The 27466-nt window shown below is 42.3% G+C and overlaps 2 protein-coding genes across 8 annotated transcripts in view; both read left to right on the top strand.

Moving 5' to 3' along the window:
- The first annotated feature begins 7743 nt into the window (after positions 1 to 7743).
- LOC100894192 (non-histone chromosomal protein HMG-17-like) lies at positions 7744 to 27457 on the top strand. 7 transcript variants are annotated; one of them, XM_054249801.2, is made up of 4 exons: positions 7744 to 7895; positions 22487 to 22608; positions 24990 to 25087; positions 26233 to 27457. In XM_054249801.2, exon 4 carries the CDS (start codon positions 26335 to 26337, stop codon positions 26605 to 26607), a length of 273 nt encoding a protein of 90 aa, XP_054105776.1. In that variant the 5' UTR covers positions 7744 to 7895; positions 22487 to 22608; positions 24990 to 25087; positions 26233 to 26334; the 3' UTR covers positions 26608 to 27457. The 7 variants fall into 7 exon arrangements, with proteins under 7 accessions (XP_054105776.1, XP_054105777.1, XP_054105779.1 ...); XM_054249802.2 differs by having other exon boundaries at positions 7744 to 7897; positions 24972 to 25087; XM_054249804.2 differs by lacking the exon at positions 22487 to 22608.
- LOC144576521 (zinc finger protein 738-like) overlaps positions 7744 to 27466 on the top strand; it is a 28693-nt gene continuing 8970 nt past the window's right edge. Inside the window, exons 1-2 of the mRNA XM_078359894.1 lie at positions 7744 to 7897; positions 26238 to 26487. The gene's annotated coding sequence lies outside the window, so the exon portion shown is untranslated. The remainder of the gene's footprint in view (positions 7898 to 26237; positions 26488 to 27466) is intronic.

Here is a 27466-nt window from a genome sequence, read left to right as displayed (position 1 = left end):
GTGCACCTCCAGTTTTGTTATCAACAAACAGACTAGTAAATTATAAAAAGTAAAAAAAGAAATGTAGCCGGGCGTGGCGGGGCGTGCGCCTTTAATCCCATCTACTCAGAAGGGTGATGCAGCTGAATCATTTGAACCAGGAGGCGGAGGTTACAGTGAGGGGAGAACGCGCCACTGTCCTCCAGCCTGGGAAAGAAAAGGGAAAATCCGTCTCAAAAAAATAAAACAAAATGCTTGGCTTCCCAAAGTACTAAGATTACAGGCATGAGCAATGGTAAAAATAAATAAATAAATAAACAAATAAAACAAAATAAAGGAAATGGGGCCGGGTGCGGTGGCTTACGCCTGTAAATCCAGCACTTTGGGAGGCTCAAGCAGGCCTATCACTTGAGGTCAGGAGTTTGAGAACAGTCCCTCCAACATGGTGAAACCCCATCTCTACTAAAAATACAAAAAATTAGCCAGCGAGGTGGCCGGCGACTGTAATTCCAGCTACTGGAACGCAGAGGCACGAGAATTCTTTGAAACTGGAAGGCGAGGTTGAAATGAGCCGAGATGGTGTCACTGCGCTCCAGTTTGGGCACACCTAATGGAAGACTAAATAATCTGTGATTACTTTTTGATTAAAATATTGCTGATTCTTTTTTTATTTTATACAACCAAGAATGTTTTTCTTTTGCGGTATTTATAACTTTGGACAATTGAGTAAAATATACTACAATAAACCAAATTATGGAGACTAGTGCTCCCTGTCCAATTGTTCTGAAATTTGGAAACTAGTTGTATTTTTTTTTTTTTGAAACAGAGTGTCGCTCTGCCACCACACTGGTGTGCAGTGGCACAATCTCAGCTCACTGCAACCTCCAATTCCCTGGTTCAAGTGATTCTCCTGCCTCAGTTTCCTGAGTAGCTGGGATTACAGGCACACATCACCACACCCAGCTAATTTTTGTATTTTTAGTAGAGATAGAGTTTTACCATTTTGGTCAGAATAGTGTCAATCCCCTAACCCTACAACCTGCCCGCTTACGTCTCCCTAAGTGCTGGGATCACAGGCATGAGGCACTGCGCCCAGCTGTGAGTATTCTTAACTTATGTCAATATAGTTATTTGCATCAGTGCAATAAAAATCTGTTTTCCTGATGGGTTCAGTGGCTCACAAGTATAATGCCAGCACTTTGAAAGGCTCAGGTGGGTGAATTATTTGAGCCCAGGATTTAAGACCAGTCTCAGTAACATTAGGAGACCCTCCCATCTCCCAAAAAATATATAAAAATTTGCCAGTCATGATGGCACTCACCTGTAGTCCCAGCTACTTGGCAGGCTGAGGTGAGGGGATCACCTGAGTGCAGAAGCCAGAGGTTGCAGTGAGCTGAGATTGCACCACTGCACTCCAGCCTGGGTGACAGAGCAAGACACTGTCTCAAATACATATATATTCTTTGTAACAGAACACAATTGGAAACACTGGTTATTTTTTCAAGGTTTTACCTGGAATGGCATGCTTTCAGATGTAGACTCCTTCAAGGTATCAAAATTGGCTTATAGAAATAACATAAGGGCCGGGTGTGGTGGCTCACGATTATAATCCCAGCACTTTGGGAGGCTGAGGTGGGTGAATCACGAGGTCAAGAGATCGAGACCATCCTGCTCAACATGGTGAAACCCTGTCCCTACTAAAAATACAAAAATTAGCTGGGCATGGTGGCGCATGTCTGTAGTCCCAGCTAGTCAGGAGGCTGAGGCAGGAGAATTGCTTGAATTCAGGAGGCAGACGTTGTGGTGAGCTAACATCGTGCCACTGCACTCCAGCCTGGGTAATAAGAGTGAAACTGCATCTCAAAAAAAAAAAAAAAAAAAAAAGAAAGAAAGAAAGAAAAAAGGAAAAGAAATAACATTAACTCTTTCAACAAGCTGTCTTTACAGCTCTTCTACACAATCCTTTTACAGGTTCCCTACCTGTGGTAAGTAAAGAATTCCACTTTCTGACAGGCACAGATGCTCAGGATTTTTGAGAGCTAGGGGTGTTTTGTTGAAAGATATACCTTCATTACAGATTTGAGGATTTATGAGCAAAAGAAACCAGAATATTACATTCAAATGCAGTTAAGAGAAAAGTTTAATGATTAATGTAGCAAAAGAATATAATGGTAAACTTAGCAAAGACTAAAGTGGGACAAAAGGAAAATATGTGCATATGTACATATATATATATTCACCAAATTGGGGGGGATACCTACATCCTAATCAAGCAGTGCTGGGAAGCTCAAGAAACAACCATCTGGAGTCCCAGTTAGAATAATTCCTGGGTAGTGCATCTGCTCTATAGAAGAGACTTTAAGAAAGCAGTCAGTAGTCTGCCTCCTAGCTGGGCAGGACACCTCAACGGACATCCAAATATAAAGCCCGAACCCCCCAACACAGAGCATTTGAGAAAAAAGGGTTTTTTTAATGAGCTCTGTTGCAGCAGAATCAAACATAGCAGCCTAACAGCCCTGAATGAACAACAGAGCTCACAGCTCAGCAATTGAGCTCCTATAAAGTACAGACTGTCTCATCAAGCAGCTCCCTAACGCCTCTATATCCAAAAGACTGACATCTGTCAGGCATCATTCTGGGACAAAGATAGCAGAAAAAGAAACTGGTAGCATCCCTCGCTGTGCCACAGCTGCTAGAGGTGCACCCCAGACAAGCAGGGCCTGGAGTGGACCTCAGCAGTTGTACAGCGAAGGAGCTAGACTGGTAGAAGGAAAACCAAGTAACACAAATACTTCGTGATCAACAATCTGGGTGTCCACTCAGAGACCCAATCCAAAAGTCAGCAACTAGGCAGACGACAAGCGGATAAATCCACAAAGATGGGAAGAAACCAGCACAAAAAGGAGGAAAACACCCGAAACCAGAACACCTCGCCTCCTAGAAAGGACCAAAACTCCTCACCAGCAAGGGAACAAACCTGGACGGAGAATGACTGTGATGAAATGACAGAATTAGACTTCAGAAGGTGGATAATGAGAAACTTTTGTGAGCTAAAAGAACATGTATTAAATTAATGCAAAGAAACTAAGGAACGTGAAAAAAGATATGAGGAAATGATAACAAGAATGGATAACTTAGAGAGGAATATGAATGAATTAAAGGAGCTGAAAAACACAATACAAGAACTTAGTGAAGCATGCACAAGTTTCAATAGCTGAATTGACCAAGCAGAAGAAAGAATATCTGAAGTCGAAGACCAACTCAATGAAATAAAACGAGAAACCAAGATCAGAGAAAAAAGCACAAAAAGGAATGAACAAAGTCTCCAAGAAATGTGGGACTATGTGAAAAGACCTAACCTACGTTTGATAGGTGTACCAGAAGGGGACGAAGAGAATGAATCCCAGCTGGAAAATACTCTTCAGGACATCATCCAGGAAAATTTCCCCCACCTAGCAAGACAGGCCAACACTCAAATGCAGGAAATACAGAGAACACCACAGAGATATTCCGCAAGAAGAGCAACCCCAAGGCACATAATCGTCAGATTCAACAAGGTTGAAATAAAGGAGAAAATACTAAGGGCAGCCAGAGAGAAAGGTCGGGTCACACACAAAGGGAAGCCCATCAGACTCACAGCAGATCTCTCGGCAGAAACTCTACAAGCCAGAAGAGAGTGGGGGCCAATATTCAACATTCTTAAAGCAAAGAACTTTCAACCCAGAATTTCATATCCAGCCAAACTGAGCTTCAGAAGTGAAGGAAAAATAAAATCCTTTGCGAACAAGCAAGTACTCAGAGATTTTGTCACCACCAGGCCTGCTTTACAAGAGCTCCTAAAAGAGGCACTACACATGGAAAGGAACAACCAGTACCAGCCATTCCAAAATCACACTAAATGCTAAAGAACATCAACATAATGATGAATCTACAACAACTAACAGGCAAAACAGCCACTTAGCATCAAAATGGCAGTATCAAATTCACACATAACAATATTAACCCTAAATGTAAATGGACTAAATGCACCAATCAAAAGACACAGACTGGCAAATTGGATAAAAATTCAAAACCCTTCAGTGTGCTGTATCCAGGAAACCCATCTCACATGCAAGGATACACAAAGGCTCAAAATAAAGGGATGGAGGAAGATTTACCAAGCAAATGGAGAGCAAAAAAAAGCAGGAGTTGCAATTCTCATCTCTGATAAAATAGACTTTAAAGCAACAAAGATCAAAAGAGACAAAGAAGGCCATTACATAATGGTAAAAGGATCGATACAACAAGAAGAGCTAACGATCCTGAACATATATGGACCCAATGCAGGAGCACCAGATACATAAGGCAAGTTCTTAATGACTTACAAAGAGACTTAGACTCCCACACAATAATAGTGGGAGACTTTAACACTCCACTGTCAATATTAGACAGATCACCCAGACAGAAAATAGACAAGGATATCCAGGGCTTGAACTCAGACCTGGAGCAAGCAAACCTGATAGACATTTACAGAACTCTCCACCCCAAATCCACAGAATACACATTCTTCTCAGCACCCCATCACACCTACTCTAAAATTGACCACATAATTGGAAGTAAAGCACTCCTCAGCAAATGCAAAACAACTGAAATCATAACAAACAGCCTCTCAGACCACAGTGCAATCAAGTTAGAACTCAGAATTCAGAAACCAACCCAGAACCGCACAGCTTAATAAAAACTGAACAACTGGCTCTTGAATGTTGACTTGGTAAACAATGAAATGAAGACAGAAATAAAGAAGTTCTTTGAAACCAATGAGAACGAAGACACAACATGCCAGAAACTCTGGGACACATTTAATGCAGTCTCTAGAGGAAAGTATATAGCAATAAGTGCCCATATGAGGAGAATGGAGAGATCCAAAATTGACACCCTACGTCAAAATTGAAAGAACTAGAGGAGCAAGATCAAAAAAACTCAAAACCCAGCAGAAGACAAGAAATAACTAAGATCAGAGCTGAACTGAAGGAGATTGAGACACGAAAAACCCTTCAAAAAATCAATAAATCCAAGAGCTGGTTTTTTGAAAAGATCAACAAAATAGACAGACCACTAGCCAGATTGATTAAAAAGAAAAGAGAGGTCCCCAGTCAGAGGGACCCAGCGGGAGCGGAGCAGGCCTGCAGAGAGCCACCAGGGGTGTGGATGGAGCAGGTGTCGAGGGCTCAGATTCGGAGCCATCCCTGCTGTGGAGCAGGCTGGGGCCGTCTTTTGCTCTGGGAAATTTGCCCCCGCTGTCCCTGCCAGTGGTCGTCGTAAGTCGCCCTGCCTTGGGGCCTGGCCAAGGAGCCCCGAGGTGCGGGAGAACAGCGAGTGGGGAGGGAGCAGCAGGAGGAGGAGGGGTGGCCCCTCAGGAAACCCGGGGACTGGAAAGGGCGCCTGGATGGAAAAAGGCGCCGGCGGGTGATCTTCCCTACCGTGCCTGCCCGCTGGCTCTGCTGCCGCCCCTCCTTAAAATTAACAGCAAGGGCAAGGGCACTGGTTTGTGGCACCTGGAGCTGCAGGGTCTCCACTTAAATGGAAAGGGCCACAGAGAGTCGTGACCTGGAGTGCCCATAATCCCGGCCCCAGACCCCAGATCGTGGCCAGATTGGCCAAAGTCAGAGGCCGAAGTCTGGAGGGCGGATGTGAGGATATCAGCTGAGCACAGCCTCTGCCAGGCCATGGACAGCCTAAGGTGGTGACACCCTCCGGAGCCCCTGCTGCCCCAACCCTGCTGTCAAGCTCACTGGGCTAAGGGATTTATCTACCCCTAGTGTGTGCACCCAGCTCCAGGCAGAGGGTACAGGTGTGGAGCTGCTGGTGGTCATGGTGCTCAGAGATGAGGAGGGTCTTTCCCCCAGGGAAGAGGCCACTCACAGCTTGAGGAAGGGAAGCACAGACAGCACCATCCCTTGCCTGGTACCACACAGGGGGAGGCCACCACCTGAACAGCTGGGGGTGCTGGGCAGTTGGAGTTTGAGGGAGGGCTAGTGACCCCAGGTCCTGAGCTATTGACAAGTGAATGAGCTGGGAATGTGTGGAAATGAAGCCTCTTGGGGACTGAGGGAGAAAAGGGGGTTAGAGGGCGGTGAATGCCGGAACCTCTGAGGTTCCAGGCTGCCAGTGCCCCATCCAGGCTCACAGTGCTTGTGTCCTCCTCCACCTCATTTTTCTAACCTGTCCCAGAGGACAAATAGGCAGGGCTGTTTTCATGATTAGGCCAGATAATCCTGGTAAGCATTTATTAGCTTGCCTGGTCTGAATATTATTTTTTCTGACTTTGTTAAGAAACTTTGCTGCTTATATCTGAGTCACTGCATGAAGAAATTAAAAAAAAAAGAAAAGAAAAAGAAAAGAAAGAAAGAAATTTTGCTGTCCAATATCTCCTCTTGGAAAGCGAGCTGGGGAGGCAGGAACATAGAACTCTTATCCTTGGCTTCAGAGTCCCTTCCGGGTGACCCCTCTCTTTAGGCTCAATGAAAGCACAGAGCTGGCAAAAGTCCCCTACCCAAGACAGCTACAGAGTCCAGAACCAGAAGATCTTGTTTTCTGAACCAACGGTCTTTTTGTGCCATAGCTGACCCAGAGTTAGAACCTAAGCAACGCCATATTAAACCCCACACCCTGCAAGCACTAAGAAAACCGGTTTTTCCAATAATAAGTTGTAACTGCTGTCCCATTTTCTTTATGATAACTGCTTGCTGCCCCGTTTTTCTTGCAACTGTTATACCAGAGTGAGCATAGTAAGTCAACACCAATACAAAAGTATGCCAAATTGCAGGGTCTTTACTGCCGGCAGCAACGGAGGACTCTTGCCGCTCTAATCCATGGCCCAGAAAGGAGGGTGTTAAGACCTTTTATGCCCATAAACCACCTCCTGGGCGGGGGTGAGGGTGAGGGACTTCAGATATTCCGATTGTTGCTTGAGTGGTTCACAGAAGTCAAGATAAGCATTAGTTTACACATTGCCTGGGTAGAATGGAAATTACAGACCTTAGTTACTTATTACAAGTCACAGGGGCCAAGATGGCGTGGGTTTGGACTGCTTGCTTGTCACATCGGGGTTCCAGAGAGCAGTTTCAAGAGAAAGCCAGGTATGGTTGAGGTATGTAGTTTTATGGGGCTTTTACCATGTCACACAGTAACTGCTGACCTTGGCTTCTGTGAAAAATAGCTAGCTTGCTCTACATAACGCTGATTGCTAAAAAAAGAACCCTGTGCCCCACCAGGATGTGGGTTTTCTGCTTAAAACCCTTGCTTCCCCTGAGCTTGGGGGCACGTGTTGGAGAAACACTAGTCCTCTGTGGTCGCTGGCAATAAATTACCCTGTGAATTGGCTTACTTTGGTCTCAGTGGTGATTCGGTACTCGCTCGCTTACAGCAAAAGGACGAGAAGCCAGGAAGGTTAAAAAAACTGCAATTTAAAAAATAATTTTTATTCTATTATTTTAATGTGTAAGCAGCCATATAGTACATAATTTACAAATACACGCGACCTTATGAACAAGGCTAAAGGCAAACACCCTCTGGGTGGGCCTGGCTCAGCTCAGGGAGGAAGTCCTGCCTGAAAAGGCTGCACCTTCAGCTGTCACTCTTTCTTCGGTCAGCCAGCATTTGGTCATGTCTTCTGTCACTCAGGTCTTGGGTCTTAAACCTTATCCAATAAGCGACGCTGCCGTGAGAAGCATCCAATCAGGCACGCAGCTGGGGCGGAAAAGGCGGCTTCTGCGATGTGGCGGCGGCTTTGTGTCTTGCTGCAGCTAGAGTTTTAGGTGTCGTCTTTGCTGTCCTGTGTCCTCTGCTACTATAGGTCCAGCCTCTGTGGCCTTGTGATGTGCTGGTACTGGAGATCCACAGCTGAGATGCCAGGACCCCCTGGAAATCAAGAAATGGTGTGAGTGCGGGTCCGACCTCAGGGAAGGGGTTTGTTGGAACCGGTGTAAAGTGGCCGCGCACTCAGGCCTCCCCGCAGTCAGCTCCAAAATCCGTGCCCCGAGTTCTTGCCCAACTCGGCCTCAGTCCCGTTTAGCAATAAAATTGCAGCTGAGCAGCGACTGTACTTGGAGCCCTCTCTGGGCAGCTCTGCACCCGCAGCGCCGTGTCTCTTCCATATTGTCCCTCCCAGGGACCACATGAGGGTCGTCAGGGGAGATTCCTGACTCAGGGTGCGGATCATGAATGAGAAGCCCTTTGGTTTGGTTTATGGGGTTCTCAGATTTCTCTTTTCTTCTATTAAAAATTGATGGGAGTTATTGCAGAAATGTTTTTTATGACTGAGTGATTTCAAGCCGAATTCCAAGGCTTCCTTTTTAAAGTGCTACCAAGAAAAACAATAGGGAAATCTCTCCCTCATTTTGGCTGTAGAAAATGAATACTTTGCCAGCCAGGCACTGTAGCTCAAGCCAGTTGTACTGGAGTGAGCACACAGAAAATCAACACCATGACAAAAGTATGCCAAATTGCAGGGTCTTTATTGCTGGAGGCCACGGAGGACGCACGTCTCTCCAATCCGGGGCCCCAAGCTCAGGGGAAGCAAGGTTTTTAATCTGAAAAACCACATCCTGGTTTTAGGACCAGGAGGATGAGGGGTTGCAGGGCAAACAACTTTACAGAAGCTGTTTCTGGCAGTTTGTGATAAGCAAAGGCAAGCAGCTTTACACAGTGGGCTTCCTGGAATTCGGGGAAATTCTAAGTAGTCCCTGGTGGAGAGCTGCAAGTCAAACATTTCAATTGAAAGTTGTTTTTTTTTTCTCTTTCTTTTCAATCAGCATTTTTCACAGCAAGCTAGCTGTTTTTATTTATAGAAACCAAGGCCAGCAGTTATCACAAGGAAAACGGGGCAGCTAGCAGTTATCACAAAGGAACAGGGCAGCAGTTACAACTTATTTTTGGAAAAATTATTTTTCTTGGTGCTTGCAGGGTGCAGGGTTTAAGATGGTATTGCTTAGGTTCTAACTCTGGGTTACCTACGGCACACAGTAATCCTAGCACTTTCAGAGGCCAAGGCCAGTGGATCATCTGAGGTTGGGAGTTTGAGACCAGCCTGGTCAATGTGGCGAAATCCCGTCTCTACTAAAAATACAAAATTTAACCAGGTGTGGTCATGGAGTCTAGAATCCAACCTACTGGGGAGGCTGAGGCAGGAGAATTGCCTGAACCCAGGCAGCGGAGGTTGCAGAGCCGAGATTTTGCAAATTTACTTCAGCTTGGATGAAAGCAAAACTCCTCAAAAAAAAGAAAAAAAATTTTTTTTACAAGAAAATGTGGTAGACCACTGGTGAGTTGTGTTGAGTCATAAAAATATAACTTTCTTTTTTTGCAGAGTTAATTTGTGACAGTAAATATCTCTGTTCTTTATCCTTTTATCTTCTGTGTTTCATTCTAAATTTTATGAGATAAAACTTGGTACCTCCTAGAAATGTTTCCATATGACTAATTGTTTACTACATGATTTTTAATGGAAAAATTTATAATAGGACATATACTGTCTGAAAGGGTTAGATACTTTTGCTTTTCTCATTGAGGTGTAAAATGTAAGCACCTTATAATTTTATCCCTTTAGATGAACACTGTTTGAATAATGTTGCTGAATTTTTCACACAGGTAGTTTCAAAAACCAAGTTACACAACTGTGACATGGAAATCAAAGCTTGAGCCTAGTGCCTTCAAGCTAAGGCTAATATTGAACCTCCAAAAGAAGGTTATTAACAGCCCAATTGTTTTCTGAAGAGCCTCCCTTGCTTATGTCCAGCCTACTCACCCCAGTCATGGAACACTCTTTCCATAGTGAGAAAAAGCTACAGAGCCCTGGAAAACTGGGGACCCACAGGCCAATGCAGTTAAGGTCAAGAAGAAAAAGAACTGGTAGAATTTTTGTGAAGATGAAGTTGTTATTGTTTTGAAGCAGTTTCTAGAGTGCTTAAAATAAAGCAAAGTTTGATTTATGTAACAAAATTAAATTCCAGGCTTGGCACAGTGGTTCATGCCTGTACTCTCAGCACTTTGGGAGGCAGTGGGTAAATCAGGAGGTCAGGAGATCAAGACCATTCTGACCAACACTGTAAATCTACATTTTTAAGAAAAAATTAATTAATTAATTTAAAAATGTTTAAATTAAATTCCAACTGGGAGTAGTGGCTCACACATGTCATTACATTACTTTCGGAGACCAAGGCATGTGGATCAGAAGGTCAGGGGTTCAAGGCCAGCCTGGCCAACATAGTGAAACCCCGACTCTACTAAAAGTACAAAAATTAGCTGGGTGTGGTGGTACAGGCCTGTAGTCCCAGCTATTCAGGAGGCTGAGGAAGGAGAATTGCTTGGACCTTGAAGGTAGAGTTTGCAGTGAGCCTATGAGGAGGGAGACCCAGACATTTTGGATTTCTTCCCCCTCTGTCTTCCACTGTTCATCTCAATAGAAGACAGATTAGGCCAGCTGGTGCCTCCTGAATTTCTTTTCTGAAAACAATGGCTAGACCTTGGGGAAACTCTCCAGAAGGCACTATTTTTACTTAAAACAAGATCAAATCAGAAACCTTTTCACAGATGAGTCCTAAAACTGTAAACTGGAACCCCTTCATATGTAATTCCTGAAACTGTAAACAGAGATTTTTTCACATGTGAGTCCTAAAACTGTAAACGGGAACCCTTTCATATGTAATTCCGAAACTATAAACTGAAACCTTTTCACATGTGAGTCCTAAAACTATAAACCTAAGATTCTTCCATGTGTGACATCTAAAGTATAAGCCTATATGCAGGCTGAACCTCCCTTTGTTAGACGAGTTTGGATGTTAGGCACCTATGCCACCTTGCTCCCCGCTGAAATGAAGTCCTTCCTCCTGTATTCGGTGTCCGAGAGATCCTTTCCTGGGGCCGCTCCTGCTACACCAAGAACACTCCATTGCACTCTAGCCTGGGTGACACAGTGAGACTTCATCAAATATATAAATAAATAAATTCCAAAGGAGTATTGCAAAGAAGAGAATACCTGATAAAAGATCTGTAAACATTTGCAAAATTTGGGCAAACAAGGACCTTCTTTATCAGAAGGAACAAATAAGATTACAAAGAAGGTAGAAGGTAAATAGCAAATGAGAGGTGAAAAGATCAGATTCTACATTTGTTGCATTGAACTAAGCACAGAAAGTCAACACCAGAACACAAGTATGCCAAATTGCAGGGTTTATTGCCGGCGACCACGGAGGACTCACGTCTCTCCAACCCGTGGCCCCGAAAGAAGAGAGACAAGACCTTTTTATACCCACTAAACTACTTTTGGGAGATGGGGGGAAGGAGCAGAAATGAAAGAAAACCTTCATCCCACCTAGATATCTCGGTGGACTGTAAATTACCTCCTGGGTAGGAGAGGAGGGTGATGGGTTCCAGACATTCTGAGGGCTAGGAGAGAGATTTGCAGAACTTAAGATAACCATTTGCTTACACATCGTCTGGGTGGGAGTTACTTGGCTCCAGGTTGGAATTATTCGGGGGGTCTTACTCTTGGCCATTACTGATGATCAAAGGCCAGCAATTCTGGTAGTTACGGAGAAACTATGCAGCTTTACCTTTTTGCAAAGTAATGTAGCAGTTTTGCAGAAACCAAGGTAAGCAGTCCTTGTGAGGAGAATGGAAACAGTTTTGTCCTTTATAAGATGGCAGTGTACAGGTTCTAACTCTAGGCTAGCTATATCTCACATTCATGTTTTACCCTGAAGTCAGCATGTTTTTAGGAAGGACATAACGTGTTGTATTTTGACTCAAATGGAGTGGCTGAAAGTTCAGGAGCCTGTGGGCTGGAAATCAACATAACTGAAGTTTGATTAAAAAGTATTTTCTTTTGACCACTGAAGAAAAATTCGGCCAATTTTTAAAAATGAGAACAGGAAGAAAATGTGCAGAGTCTGTGTCTGGCTATGTGATAGATAAGAAAAAGAACACCAGTTAAGTCATAGAGGAAAGCATGTTTCTTTCCGGAAACTGTTTCTGGAGAACACAAAGGATAGAGAATTTTATTAATCACAGCTGTTTATGAGAATTATCTATTTCTCCATTTTTTCTTTGTCCTATTCTTCTCCCCTCTCCTCCTCTCCCCTCTCCCCCTCCCCTGTTCCCCTTTTACTCCCCTCCCCTCCCCTCTCTTCCCCTCCTCTCCTCTCCTCTCCTCTTTTTCTTAAGACAGTTTCACTTTTGTTGCCCAGGCTGGAGTAATAGCACGTTGTTGGCTCACCACAACCTCTGCCTCCAGATTCAAATGAATCTTCTACTTCAGCTTCCCGAGTAGCTGGGAATATAGGCATGCGCCACCATGCCCGGCTAATTTTTTGTATTTTTAGTAGAGACAGGGTTTCTTTATGTTGGTCAGGCTGGTCTCAAACTCCCGATCTCAGGTGATTCACCCAACTCGGCCACCTGAAATGCTGGGATTACAGGCATGAGCATCCATGCCTGGCCATGTTTTCTATGTTTGACTTTTTCTGAGTTGTATTTTTTATAGTAAGCTGGTAAATGTATCTACAGTGCTTTGCTGAGTTGTTTGAGTAGCTCTATCAAATTATAAAACTTGAGAGAGGTTACGGGAGTCCACAATTTTTAAACAGTAGCTCAGAAGCATAGATAGGCCTATGGGGTTTGTTACTGGGGTCTGCCATTAGGACAATGTTGTGAGATAGGGTCTGTGCTGAATCTGGATGGTGTCAGAATTCAAATTCAAATTTTAGTCAGTGAGTTGGTATTGGAGAATGGCTTGGTATTCAGCAAACTACAGATTTGGTACAAGAAAAAAGGTATCACAACCCCGTCTCTACTAAAAATACAAAAAATTAGCTGGGCATGGTGGCGTGTGCCTGTAATCCCAGCTGCTCGGGAGGCTGAGGCAGGAGAATTGCCAGAACCCAGGAGGCGGAGGTTGCAGTGAGCCGAGATCGCGCCATTGCACTCCAGCCTGGGTAACAAGAGTGAAACTCCATCTCAAAAAAAAAAAAAGAAAAAGAAAAAAGGAAAGAAAAAAGGTATCACAGAAACCTGGCCTGGAATCAAACTCGGGTTGTCTGGGAATGGAAGGCTTTGCTCTCCTGTACACAGGCTGTCACACTGCCCATTGTTCTGTGATTCCAGTTCTCCTTCCAGAGTGAGAGGATAAAAACTTAGAGAAGAGGAACTCTGATAGCAGACCCCCTTTTCCCACAGCTGTTACCACAGCATATCCACTCATTCACAGGCTTACACATTAAGTATTAGCGTGTCGATTCCTCTTCCAGGACTAGGCACCACGCAGAGAAATTTCACAACAGCATTTTGATTCTAGTGTTTATTGGCAAAAACCTACAAAAGTGTCTACAAGTCTCCGGGCACATCCCCACCCCCATACACTGAATCTGCAACAACTGACTGTTTTCTTCACCAACTCAGGGTTCTGGACCACATCTTCCTGATCTCATCTGCCTGCATAAACACAAAGATACATCAGAGGACACCTCCCCCTCAGCTGCTATCTGTAGCACAAACCAGATCTTTCACCTACATTGCGCTGTTTCCCACTCACAGATTTTTATTCATTTACCTTTTATTTTTGTCTCAGGGGTACACATGTAGGTTTTATATGCAGCTAAAATTGTGTCATGTGGGTTTGGTTTGTGGAGTATTTTGTCACTGAGGTACTTAGCATAGCACCAAACAGGTGCTTTTTCTGACAGTCTTTGTCCTCCCATTCTTCAATCTCAACTAGGCCTCAGTGTCTGTTGTTTTTGTCTGTGTTCCTGTGTTCTTATTATTCAGCTTTTACTTGGAAGTAGCATGCATTTGGTTTTCTGCTGCTGCATTTATTTTCTAAGAATGGTTTCCAGCTTCATCCATGTTGCTTCAAAGGACATGGTCATGTGTGTGTGTGTGTGTGTGTGTGTGTGTGTGTGTGTTTTAGTAACCACATTGTATTCTATGATATTTATGTATCATATTTTCTTTTTATTAAGCCTTTTATTTATATTTTATTTTATTTTTGTAGACAGGGTCTCACTGTTGCCCAGACTGGAATGCAGTGGCATGATCTCAGCTCATTGCAGCCTCAATTTCCCTGGCTGAAACAATCCTCTTTTACTTCATCCCCCCAAGTGGCTTGAACTACAGGCACACACCGGCAGGCCTGGCTTATTATTATTATTATTATTTGTAGAAATGGGGTTTTGCTATGTTTCCATGGCTGGTAACAATGTTTAGGCTCAGGCAATTTACCTACCTCACCTCCTAAAGTGCTGAGATTAAAGGTGTGAGCCATCATGCCCAACCATACCATATTTTTCTTACCCAGTGTACGACTGAGAAGCATTTAGGTTGATTCCATGTCTTTGCTATTGTGAATAGTGCTGCAGTGATGCATATGTCTTTAGAAGAATTGATATTTTACTGGGTATATGCCCAATTATGAGGTTGCTAAGTCAAAAGGTAATTCTGTTTTTAGTTCTGTAAGGAATAGTCACATTGCTTTTCACAGTGTTGGAACTAATTTACTTCCCACTGGCAGTGTATAACCATTTCCATTTCTCTGTAACCTTGCCAGCATCTGCTGTCTTTTGACTTTCTAAAACTAGCCATTCTCACTGCTCTGAGATGATGTTTCATTGTGTGTTTTTTTTTTATTTCTGTAATCATTAGTGTTGCGCATTTTTTATATGCTTGTTAGCCACATGTATGTCTTGTTTTAAAAAAGAACTTTTTTTGTATTTTTTGCCTACATTTTATTAAGGTCTTTTTTTCTCTATAAACTTAAGTTTCTTATAAATTATGTGTATTGGACCTTGGTGAAGAGCATAGTTTGCAAGTATTTTGTTCTGTGTGTTGTTTGTTTACTGTCCTGATGGTCTCCTTGGGTGTGAAGAAGCTCTTTAGCTTAGTTTCCATTTGTCAATTGTTTTTGTTGCAATTGTTTTTGGCATCTTTGTTTTAAAATTTTTACCATTTTCTATGTTTAGAATGGTATTTTCTAAGTTCTCTGAGGGCTTTTTTCTTTTCTACTTTGAAGTTTTTCATTTAAATTTTTGATATATCTTGAGTTTTGTGTATGGTTTAATGAAAGCGTCCAGTTTCAATCTTCTACATGGTGCTAGCTAGTTATTCCAGCACCGTTTATTAAATAGAGAATTCTTCCCAGATTCCTTCTGTTAGCTTTGTCAAAGACCAGATGGTTGTAGGCATGTGTTATTATTTCTGGGCTCTCTATTCTGTTGCATTGGTGTGTGAGTGTGTTTTTGTACCAGTACCTTTTTGCGTTCTTTAATGCAGCCTGTAGTACAGTGTGAATTTAGGTAATGTCATGACTTAAGCTTTGTTCATTTTTCTTATGATTGCCTTGGCTATTTGGACTCTTTTTTGTTTCCATTTAAATTTATAAGTTTTTTATTTAGTTCTGTTAAAAAATATTTTCGGAAATTTAATAAAAATAGCATTGAATCTGTAATTTTCTTTACAGTGTTACCATTATTTTTTTTTTTTTAATTTTTTATTGGATTTTAGGTTTTGGGGTACATGAGCATAGCATGCAAGACAGTTGCGTAGGTACACACATGGCAGTGTGCTTTGCTTTTCTTCTCCCCTTCACCCACATTTGGCATTTCTCCCCAGGCTATCCCTCCCCACCTCCCCCTCCCACTGGCCCTCCCCTTTTCCCCCCAATAGACCCCAGTGTTTAGTACTCCCCTTTCTGTGTCCATGTGTTCTCATTTTTCATCACCCACCTATGAGTGAGAATATGCGGTGTTTCATTTTCTGTTCTTGTGTCAGTTTGCTGAGGATGATGTTCTCCAGATTCATCCATGTCCCTACAAATGACACAAACTCATCATTTCTGATTGCTGCATAATATTCCATGGTGTATATGTGCCACATTTTTCCAATCCAGTCTATTATCAATGGGCATTTGGGTTGATTCCAGGTCTTTGCTATTGTAAACAGTGCTGCAATGAACATTCGTGTGCATGTGTCCTTGTAGTAGAACGATTTATAGTCTTTTGGATATATACCCAGTAATGGGATTGCTGGGTCAAATGGAATTTCTATTTCTAAGGCCTTGAGGAATCGCCACACTGTCTTCCACAATGGTTGAACTAATTTACACTCCCACCAACAGTGTAAAAGTGTTCCTTTTTCTCCACATCCTCTCCAGCATCTGTTGTCTCCAGATTTTTTAATGATCGCCATTCTAACTGGTGTGAGATGGTATCTCAATGTGGTTTTGATTTGCATCTCTCTGATGACCAGTGACGATGAGCATTTTTTCATATGATTGTTGGCCTCATATATGTCTTCTTTCGTAAAGTGTCTGTTCATATCCTTTGCCCACTTTTGAATGGGCTTGTTTGTTTTTTTCCTGTAAATCTGTTTGAGTTCCTTGTAAATTCTGGATATCAGCCCTTTGTCAGATGGGTTGACTGCGAAAATTTTTTCCCATTCTGTTGGTTGCCGATCCACTCTAGTGACTGTTTCTTTTGCCGTGCAGAACCTGTGGAGTTTGATTAGGTCCCATTTGTCTATTTTGGCTTTTGTTGCCAATGCTTTTGGTGTTTTGTTCATAAAGTCCTTGCCTACTCCTATGTCCTGGATAGTTTTGCCTAAATTTCCTTCTAGGGTTTTTATGGTGCCAGGTCTTATGTTTAAGTCTTTAATCCATCTGGAGTTAATTTTAGTGTAAGGTGTCAGGAAGGGGTCCCGTTTCTGCTTTCTGCACATGGCTAGCCAGTTTTCCCAACACCATTTCTTAAACATGGAATCCTTTCCCCATTGCTTGTTTTTGTCAGGTTTATCAAAGATTGTATAGTTGTATGTATGTTGTGTTGCCTCCGGTGCCTCTGTTTTGTTCCATTGGTCTATATCTCTGTTTTGGTACCAGTACCATGCTGTTTTGATTACTGTAGCCTTGTAGTATAGTTTGAAATCCGGTAGTGTGATGCCCCCCGCTGTGTTCTTTTTGCTTAGAATTGACTTGGCTATGTGGGCTCTCTTTTGGTTCCATATGAAGTTCATGGTGGTTTTTTCCAGTTCTGTGAAGAAAGTCAATGGTAGCTTGATGGGGATAGCGTTGATTCTGTAAATTACTTTGGGCAGTATAGCCATTTTCATGATATTAATTCTTCCTAACCATGAACATGGAATGTTTCTCCATCTGTTTGTGTCCTCTCTGATTTCGTTGAGCAGTGGTTTGTAGTTCTCCTTGAAGAGGTCTCTTACGTTCCTTGTGAGTTGTATTCCAAGGTATTTTATTCTTTTTGTAACAATTGCGAATGGCAGTTCGTTCTTGATTTGGCTTTCTTTAAGTCTGTTATTGGTGTAGATGAATGCTTGTGATTTTTCTACATTGATTTTATATCCTGAGACTTTGCTGAAGTTGCTTATCAGTTTCAGGAGTTTTTGGGCTGAGGCGATGGGGTCTTCTAGGTATACTATCATGTCGTCTGCAAATAGAGACAATTTGGCTTCCACCTTTCCTATTTGAATACCCTTTATTTCTTTTTCTTGCCTGATTGCTCTGGCTAGGACTTCCAGTACTATATTGAATAGGAGTGGTGAAAGAGGGCATCCTTGTCTAGTGCCAGATTTCAAAGGGAATGCTTCCAGTTTTTGCCCATTCAGTATGATATTGGCTGTTGGTTTTTCATAAATAGCTTTTATTACTTTGAGATACGTTCCATCGATACCGAGTTTATTGAGGGTTTTTAGCATAAAGGGCTGTTGAATTTTGTCAAATGCCTTCTCTGCGTCAATTGAGATAATCATGTGGTTTTTGTTTTTGGTTCTGTTTATGTGGTGAATTATGTTGATAGACTTGCGTATGTTGAACCAGCCTTGCATCCCTGGGATGAATCCTACTTGATCATGATGAATAAGTTTTTTGCTTTGCTGTTGCAATAGGCTTGCCAATATTTTATTGAAGATTTTTGCATCTATGTTCATCATGGATATTGGCCTGAAGTTTTCTTTTCTCGTTGGGTCTCTGCCGGGTTTTGGTATCAGGATGATGTTGGTCTCATAAAATGATTTGGGAAGGCTTCCCTCTTTTTGGATTGTTTGAAATAGTTTTAGAAGGAATGGTACCAGCTCCTCCTTGTGTGTCTGGTAGAATTCGGCTATGAACCCGTCTGGACCTGGGCTTTTTTTGTGTGTTAGGCTCTTAATTGCTGCCTCAACTTCAGACCTTGTTATTGGTTTATTCATAGTTTCAGCTTCCTCCTGGTTTAGGCTTGGGAGGACACAGGAGTCCAGGAATTTATCCATTTCTTCCAGGTTTACTAGTTTATGCGCATAGAGTTGTTTGTAATATTCTCTGATGATGGTTTGAATTTCTGTGGAATCTGTGGTGATTTCCCCTTTATCATTTTTTATTGCATCTATTTGGTTGTTCAATCTTTTATTTTTAATCAATCTGGCTAGTGGTCTGTCTATTTTGTTGATCTTTTCAAAAAACCAGCTCTTGGATTTATTGATTTTTTGAAGGGTTTTTCGTGTCTCAATCTCCTTCAGCTCAGCTCTGATCTTAGTTATTTCTTTTCTTCTGCTGGGTTTTGAGTTTTTTTGATCTTGCTCCTCTAGCTCTTTCAATTTTGACGATAGGGTGTCAATTTTGGATCTCTCCATTCTCCTCATATGGGCACTTATTGCTATATACTTTCCTCTAGAGACTGCTTTAAATGTGTCCCAGAGGTTCTGGCACATTGTGTCTTCATTCTCATTGGTTTCGAAGAACTTCTTTATTTCTGCCTTCATTTCGTTGTTTACCCAGTCAACATTCAAGAGCCAGTTGTTCAGTTTCCATGAAGCTGTGCGGTTCTGGGTCTGTTTCTGAATTCTGAATTCTAACTTGATTGCATTATGGTCTGAGAGGCTGTTTGTTATGATTTCAGTTGTTTTGCATTTGTTGAGCAGTGCTTTACTTCCAATTATGTGGTCAATTTTAGAGTAGGTGTGATGTGGTGCTGAGAAGAATGTGTATTCTGTGGATTTGGGGTGGAGAGTTCTGTAAATGTCTGTCAGGTTTGCTTGCTCCAGGTCTGAGTTCAAGCCCTGGATATCCTTGTTGATTTTCTGTCTGGTTGATCTGTCTAATATTGACAGTGGAGTGTTAAAGTCTCCCACTATTATTGTGTGGGAGTCTAAGTCCTTTTGTAAGTCATTAAGAACTTGCCTTATGTATCTGGGTGCTCCTGCATTGGGTTCATATATGTTTAGGATCGTTAGCTCTTCTTGTTGTATTGATCCTTTGACCATTATGTAATGGCCTTCTTTGTCTCTTTTGATCTTTGTTGCTTTAAAGTCTATTTTATCAGAGATGAGAATTGCAACTCCTTCTTTTTTTTGCTTTCCATTAGCTTGGTAAATTTTCCTCCCTCCCTTTATTTTGAGCCTTTGTGTATCCTTGCATGTGAGATGGGTTTCCTGGATACAGCACACTGATGGGTTTTGGATTTTTATCCAATTTGCCAGTCTGTGTCTTTTGATTGGTGCATTTAGTCCATTTACATTTAGGGTTAATATTGTTATGTGTGAATTTGATACTGCCATTTTGATGCTAAGTTGCTGTTTTGCCTGTTAGTTGTTGTAGATTCTTCATTATGTGAAGCTCTTTAGCATTCAGTGTGATTCTGGAATGGCTGGTACTGGTTGATCCTTTCTATGTGTAGTGCCTCTTTTAGGAGCTCTTGTAAAGCAGGCCTGGTGGTGACAAAATCTCTGAGTACTTGCTTGTTCGCAAAGGATTTTTTTTTTCGTTCACTTCTGAAGCTCAGTTTGGCTGGATATGAAATTCTGGGTTGAAAGTTCTTTTCTTTAAGAATGTTGAATATTGGCCCCCACTGTCTTCTGGCTTGTAGTGTTTCTGCCGAGAGATCTGCTGTGAGTCTGATGGGCTTCCCTTTGTGGGTGACCCGACCTTTCTCTCTGGCTGCCCTTAGTATTCTCTCTTTTATTTCAACCCTTTTGAATCTGACGATTATGTGCCTTGGGGTTGCTCTTCTTGCGGAATATCTTTGTGGTGTTCTCTGTATTTCGTGCAATTGAGTGTTGGCCTGTCTTGCTAGGTGGGGGAAATTTTCCTGGATGATGTCCTGAAGAGTATTTTCCAGCTTGGATTCATTCTCTTCATCCCCTTCTGGTACACCTATCAAACGTAGGTTAGGTGTTTTCACATAGTTCCACATTTCTTGGAGACTTTGTTCATTCCTTTTTGTGCTTTTTTCTCTGGTCTTGGTTTCTCGTTTTATTTCATTGAGTTGGTCTTCGACTTCAGACATTCTTTCCTCTGCTTGGTCAATTCGGCTATTGAAACTTGTGTTTGCTTCGCGAAGTTCTCGTATTGTGTTTTTCAGCTCCTTTAATTCATTCATATTCCTCTCTAAGTTATCCATTCTTGTTATCATTTCCTCGTATCTTTTTTCAAATCTTTTTTCAAGGTTCTTAGTTTCTTTGCATTGATTTAATACATGATCTTTTAGCTCACAAAAGTTTCTCATTATCCATCTTCTGAAGTCTAATTCCGTCATTTCGTCACAGTCATTCTCCGTCCAGCTTTGTTCCCTTGCTGGTGAGGAGTTTTGGTCCTTTCTAGGAGGCGAGGTGTTCTGGTTTCGGGTGTTTTCCTCCTTTTTGCGCTGGTTTCTTCCCATCTTTGTGGATTTTTCCGCTGGTCGTCTGCGTAGTTGCTGACTTTTCGATTGGGTCTCTGAGTGGACACCCAGAATGTTGATGATGAAGTATTTCTGTTGCTTGATTTTCCTTCTACCAGTCTAGCCCCTTCGTTGTACGACTGCTGAGGTCCGCTCCAGACCCTGCTTGTCTGGGGTGCACCTCTAGCAGCTGTGGCACAGCGAGGGATGCTACCAGTTTCTTTTTCTGCTATCTTTGTCCCAGGATGATGACTGCCTAATGTCAGTCTTTTGGATATAGAGGGGTCAGGGAGCTGCTTGAGGAGACAGTTTGTACTTTATAGGGGTTTATTTGCTGAGCTGTGCGCTCTGTTGTTCCTTCAGGGCTGTTAGGCTGCTATGTTTGATTCTGCTGCAACGGAGCTCATTACAAAACCCTTTTTTTTTTCCTCAAATGCTCTGTGTTGAGGGGTTTGGGCTTTATTTTGGATGTTCGATGAGGTGTCCTGCCCAGCTAGAAGGCAGACTAGCCACTGTTTGGCTGCCGAGGTTCCGCCCTGCTGTTGTGTGATTCGCCCAGTTCCTACAGGCTCTGCTGTGGTCTCTGCCACGCCCTGCGGCGGAGTCTCTTCGTTGTAGCATGTTGCCTCAGCAACGGCAGGCTGCGTCAGCAGTGGGCGTGTATCTCAGTAGGGACGGGTTGCCTCGGCAACGGCTGGCTGCATCAGCAGTGGGCGTGTATCTCAGTTGGGGCGGGTTGCCTCGGCAACGGCTGGCTGCGTCAGCAGTGGGCGTGTATCTCAGTTGGGGCGTGTTGCCTCGGCAACGGCTGGCTGCGTCAGCAGTGGGCGTGTATCTCAGTTGGGGCGTGTTGCCTCGGCAACGGCTGGCTGCGTCAGCAGTGGGCGTGTATCTCGGTTGGGGCGGGTTGCTTTGGTAGTGGTGGACGTCCCTACCCCACAGAGCGTCTCGGGCTGTCTGCTAGGGATAGTTTGAAATCGCGGTTTTGTTCGTCCCACTGGGTATCCCAATCCCTGCAATCCCCTGGGCTGGGCTTCTGTCCAAGTCTCGTTCAGTCTCAAGTCCAGCCCTCTCAAGTCTCAGGTTGCCGGTTCAACAAGGCGCCCGGACAAGCGCGCCCTGTGGGGATTGCTGGGTAGGGCCGACCGCCACCGCCCCAGCCCCAGCTGCCGGCTTTGCCAGGCAGACTTACTGCCTGGCGTCCCGTGTCTTTTTTATACTTGGGAGTTTCCCCGTTCTGTGGGCAACAAAGATCAGTCTGGAAATGCAGCTCAGACTCACCGTTTGCGGATTCAACGCAAGTGCCAATCCTGGGTTGTTCTCACAGCGCCATCTTGAGTCCTCCTCTTTCAAAGTTATTTCTTTAAATGAAAAAGACTTTCTATTTCTTTCACTTTTTGACTGAGTATTGCTTAAAATGAGTGCTGCCTAAACTAACCAACGAAGGCATTATGCCTTAAGAAAAATCACAAGGAAAATTACTGTAAGCAACAGTAGTCCCTGTTGGACCAGGTTCCAAAGGAAAGGGTGGAGAGATTCAACCAGTTGGCATAAAAAATGAAGATAAAGTTCTCTTAAAAAATGGAGGCACCAAAGTATTTCTAGGTGACAAGGATTATCTCCTATTTAGAGAGGTGACCTTCTTAGAAAGTAGGTAGACTGAAATAAATCACTATTGAAATGGTGCGGTCCACTCTACTGAAGTTCTGAAATCTTTCATCATCTAAATAATTTTCATATCTCTTTTATAATAAACGAATGACAACTAATGACCAAAAGAAAAGAAAAAAAGTCTGCCTGAGAAATAACTTTTGTTTATTTGTTTGTTTGTTTTTAAGATGGAGTCTTGCTCTGTTATACAGGCTGGAGTGTAGTGGCACAATCTTGGCTCAATACAACCTACACTTCTAGAGTTCAAGTAGTTCTCCTGCCTCAGCCTCCTGAGTAGCTGGATTTCCAGGTATCCACCACCATACCTAGCTAATTTCTTTTTGTAGTTTTAGTAGAGACAGTGTTTCACTATCTTGGCCAGACTGATTTTGAACTCCTGACCTCGTGATTTACCCACCTTTTTCTCCCAAAATTCTGGGATTACAGGCACGAGCCACCACACCTTACCTTTTCTATCTTTATTTGTTTTTTCTTTTTTTTTAAGATGAAGTTTTGCTTTTGCCTTCCAGGCTGGAGTGCAATGGCCATCTCAGCTCACTACAGCCTCTACCTCCCAGGTTCAAGCAATTCTTCTGCCTCAGCCTCCCAAGTAGGTGGGAATGCAGGCACCTGAGACCACACCTGGCTAATTTTTGTATTTTTTTCTTTTTTCTGTCCCCAGCCCCCTAATTTTTGCATTTTTAATAGAAACGGGGTTTCACCATTTTGGCCAGGCAGGTCTCAATCTCCTGACTTCTTGGGATCCACCTGCCTTGGCCTCTCAATGTGCTATAATTACAGGTGTGAGCCACCGTGCCTGATGAGAAACAACTTTTTATCAGTTTTCTCTGTTGTCTTTTTCTCTGGTTTTGTAAATCCAGTTTTTGTATTTGTTTTTTAAGAGAGGGTCTTGTTTTGTCACCCAGGGACATGAGGTGAAGGCATCTCTCTTTCAATTGTACTTTACTTGGTGTAACACCCAAAGATGGAGAGTGAGGTTAATTCCACCTAGAATCTTTATATAAGTTTTAGCCTCTGCCTGGGATTTACAAGACAAGGTAGACTTTGGATAGAAAATGTACATAAAACTAAGAGGAGGCATTTTCTGAATTGCAAGATGTCAACACAGACATCTTAAAATCCCCCCTTTTAGAGTGTGGCTCTTTGAGCTTTTCAGGTCTTGCTCAGTGACCAGGGTTGTGAGAGGCTTTGAGGGTAAAGAGAATCTTATGGTAGAATCTGTAATTGTAAAGAACCATCTTAGGAGTGAAAGATCAAGACTATGAAGTATCCAGAGCAATAACCACAACTATACCTATGCACAAAAATGTGATGCTGGAGTAGCGTATTCTTGTCCTTCCTGTTACCCAAGAGCTAGTTGATCATGACAGGTAATCCTGGTTGTGGAGGTCCACCAGGGCAGGTCCATTTTTTTTTTAAGCATCAGCCTGAATTTTCTGGCTGCACCAGGTGGGTGCATCACCTGAGAGCAGGAATGTAAGAACCTGGCCAACATGATAAAACCCCATCTGTTCTAAAAATATAAAAATATCCCACCTTAGTGGCATGTACCTGTAGTCCCCACTACTTAGAATGCTGAGGCAGAAAAATCTCTTGAACCTGCAAGGCAGAGGTTGCAATGAGCCAATATTGCATCATTGCACTGTAGCTTGGACAGCAGGGCAAAACCCCATATCAAAAAAAAAAAAAAAAAAAAAAAAAGAAGAAGAAAGAGCCTGACTGTCTTTTGTCTAACTTATAATTGGGCCACCAGCACAGGGTCCCTGGGAACTTTATCACAATCATCGAGGCATCTGTGAGTTATTTGAGAATGTCCAGAGCAGAATTTTATTAGGCTGACAAGAGTGGTTAATTCTACTTCTGTCTCAGTCTAAGAGAAATGACTCATTCTGTGTCTGTTCTTCATCTCATACAAGAGATGTTTTTGGTTGGTGCTCAAATGAGTTTCTCCAGTTTCCTTGTACTTGAGTGAAAAGCAATGAGGAGATCTGAAGACTCAGACACATAAACCAATTGCTTATATTTCATACAGTCATTAGAAAAATAGATAAAGCAGACATGGTCCCTACAATCCAGAAACTTTTAGTCTTAGTAGCAACTGGATAAAAGATTGAATTACTACATTATGTTGTGAGTACAATAAATAGATGTGTGCAAAATGGTTAAGCTTTTTTTGAACCACTTTCTTTTAACTTTTATATTTTTTGAGAGAGAGTTTTTTTCTTGTGGCCCAGGCTGGAGTGCAATGGCACAATCTTGACTTACTGTGACCTCTGCCCCCTCATCCTGCAAGTTCAAGTGATTCTCCAGTCCCAGCCTCCTGAGTAGCTGGAATTGGAGGCATGTGCACCCATCCCTGGCTAATTTTTGTATTGTTGTGTTAGTAGAGATGTGGTTTCTCCATGGTCAGGCTGATCTCAAACTCCCAACCTCAGGTAATCTGCCTGCCTTAGCCTCCCAAAGTTCTAGGATTACAGATGTGAGCCACAGCACCTGACCCTCACTTTCTTTATATTGTTGTGACTTGTGATGTTTTCAGCTGAAAAGATATTTATTAACAGAAGAGTTGTTACTATTTTCTGTTCTGTTCTGTTCTGTTCTCTTCTTTTCTCTTTTCTTTTCCTTTCTTTTCTTTGGTGTTTGGGTATGGAGTCTCGCCTTGTTTCCCAGGCTAGAGTGCAGTGGCTTGATCTCAGCTGACTGCAACCTTCGCTTTCTGAGTTCACGAGATTCTCCTGCATCAGCTTTCTCAGTAGCTCGGATTACAGGTATGGCCCAACACACGTGACTAATTTTTGTATTTTTAATAGAGACCAATTTTCTCCATGTTGGCCAGGCTGATGTGCAACACCCACCTTGACCTCCCAAAGTACTGGGATTACAAGCGTGAGCCACCACACTCAATCTATTATTTGTATTTCTTTAACTTAAGAATATGTATTTATCTTCTAATAAAATTATCCTATAAAACCTAAAGTGATTTGTTTTAATTGCTTGTTAATATATAATATGATATTGATGGAAAAGTGGTTAAAAAAGATTAAAATTATACAACCTCTAAAATTATGGATTCTCCTAAGTAAGCTTAGAGAAAACAGAACTGGAAATGTAGCCAGTGGCATAGAGAACCAAGTTGTACCATAGGGTCCACTCTCTGCCCCAACCGTTTTTAGATTGACCCTTTTTGGAGGCCTTATTTAGGTCTGGCCCTACCTTTGCTTCTCACCTCATAGTACTGAATAGAAGGGATCAGAGTTTTTTTTTTTTTTTTCTTTTTAGCATGGTTTGTTTATTGCATCATATACAGTCGTTTTGACCGAAACTACAACCAAACTACATTGACTACGATTTCCAGTTTTGATGTCTTCATGGAAGAAAACTTAATGACACTTGGGAAACTACCTAACTGCAGAATCTTTCTTGATCTTTTAGAATCCTTTCTCTTGCCTTGCCCTGCCCCAACTTTTACCATTTTTTGCTTCCATACCCAACTTAATATTTTTAGCAACTCACTTTTACTGAATGTCTCCAAAGCGTTAAAAGTGAGTTTTTAAAGAATTAATATTTTTTTTGCTTATATTTGGTAGATTTGTATAGTTAATAATAAAACAATATAATTATAATTAAAACTCATGAAAAGATTGGGGAACATTTTCAACTTCTTGATCAACTTCAATTACTGGGAGCAGAAGATCTTCAGTATATTTTACATACCAGAAAGGAGATATCATTAATATATTGTGAAGAGTGAATAAAAAGAGTTAATTTATTAATTTAGAGAGTGGTTAAGAGGAAGTCTTTTAAGACTGCTGTTACTATATCCTATTTATGATGGGAGATGTTTCTATTACTTTTATGAAAACTAGCCCTATCATTTTATGTTTTGTAAAGAATTATTATGTATAATTTTCAGAGCAGTGTGAAAAGAGGAGGCGAGAACGACCCCTGGACCAACCGAAGCCCACACACTGCTGCATCTGGCGCCCAGTGCCTAGGTCCCACCACCGTCGCCACCATGCCCAAGAGAAAGGCTGAAGGGGATGTTAAAGGAGATAAAGCCAAGGTGAAGGACGAACCACAGAGAAGATCTGCAAGGTTGTCTGCTAAACCTGCTCATCCAAAGCCAGAGCCCAAGCCTAAAAAGGTCCCTGTAAAGAAGGGAGAGAAGGTACCTAAAGGGAAAAAGGGAAAAGTTGATGCTGGCAAGGAAGGGAATAACCCTGCAGAAAATGGAGATGCCAAAACAGACCAGGCACAGAAAGCTGAAGGTGCTGGAGACGCCAAGTGAAGTGTGTGCATTTTTGATAACTGTACTTCTGGTGACTGTACCGTTTGAAATACCATTTTTTTTATCAAGTTTTATAAAAATGCAGAATTTTGTTTTACCTTTTTTTTTTTTTTAAGCTATGTTGTTAGCACACAGAACACTTCATTGTTGTTTTCGGGTAAGGGGCATATGTCACTGATAGAATGTCTCCAGAGCTGGATTGATGTGGGGAAATGACTTTCCCTTCTAGTTTTTAGAGACTTCCTCTTGGCTCCCAGAAGGAGGGATTCCCTGACTTTGACACACATGGCCACCTTGGCACACAAAAGCCTTGTGGTATGGAAAAAACAAATTCGCTTTTATGTCCTCTTCTCCCTTTCCATCATTCAGCATAGACTTAAATCCCTTAAGCCCGGACATCTGTTGGGACCTGACCCCCAGTTATTGGTTACAGTTAGTCAGGCAATCTGGACTTGCCAGTGATGCCACTGAGATGGCACCTGTCAAAAGAGCAGTGATTCCATTTCTAGATTGTGGATCTTCAAATAAATTCTGCCATTTTTATTTCACTTCCTGAAAGTCAGGGTTGGCTCGTGAAAAGTTGTTAAACAACATGCTAAATGTGAAATGTCAACCCTCACTCTAAACGTTCCCTGTTCAGAGCATCAGATAAAGACTTCATTGGGTTTTATAGGCTTCTGATTTTTGGTAGTCCATCAAAGAAGGGAGTTTGAAAGTTGTTGTATACTGCTAATGATTGTCTGCCAATATCCTGCCTGAAATGCCATGATTGTTTATGGAAAGTATCTTTAATAAAGCTGAATACATTTTGGGTTGGAAAAAAAAAAGAATTGTATATAATTTTCTTTCTTTTTTTATT

This window comes from Callithrix jacchus, chromosome 22 (assembly GCF_049354715.1).
Source record: "Callithrix jacchus isolate 240 chromosome 22, calJac240_pri, whole genome shotgun sequence".
NCBI lineage: Eukaryota > Metazoa > Chordata > Mammalia > Primates > Cebidae > Callithrix > Callithrix jacchus.
Note: the sequence above shows the minus strand (reverse complement) of the source record. Positions and strands in the feature narration are given on the sequence as shown.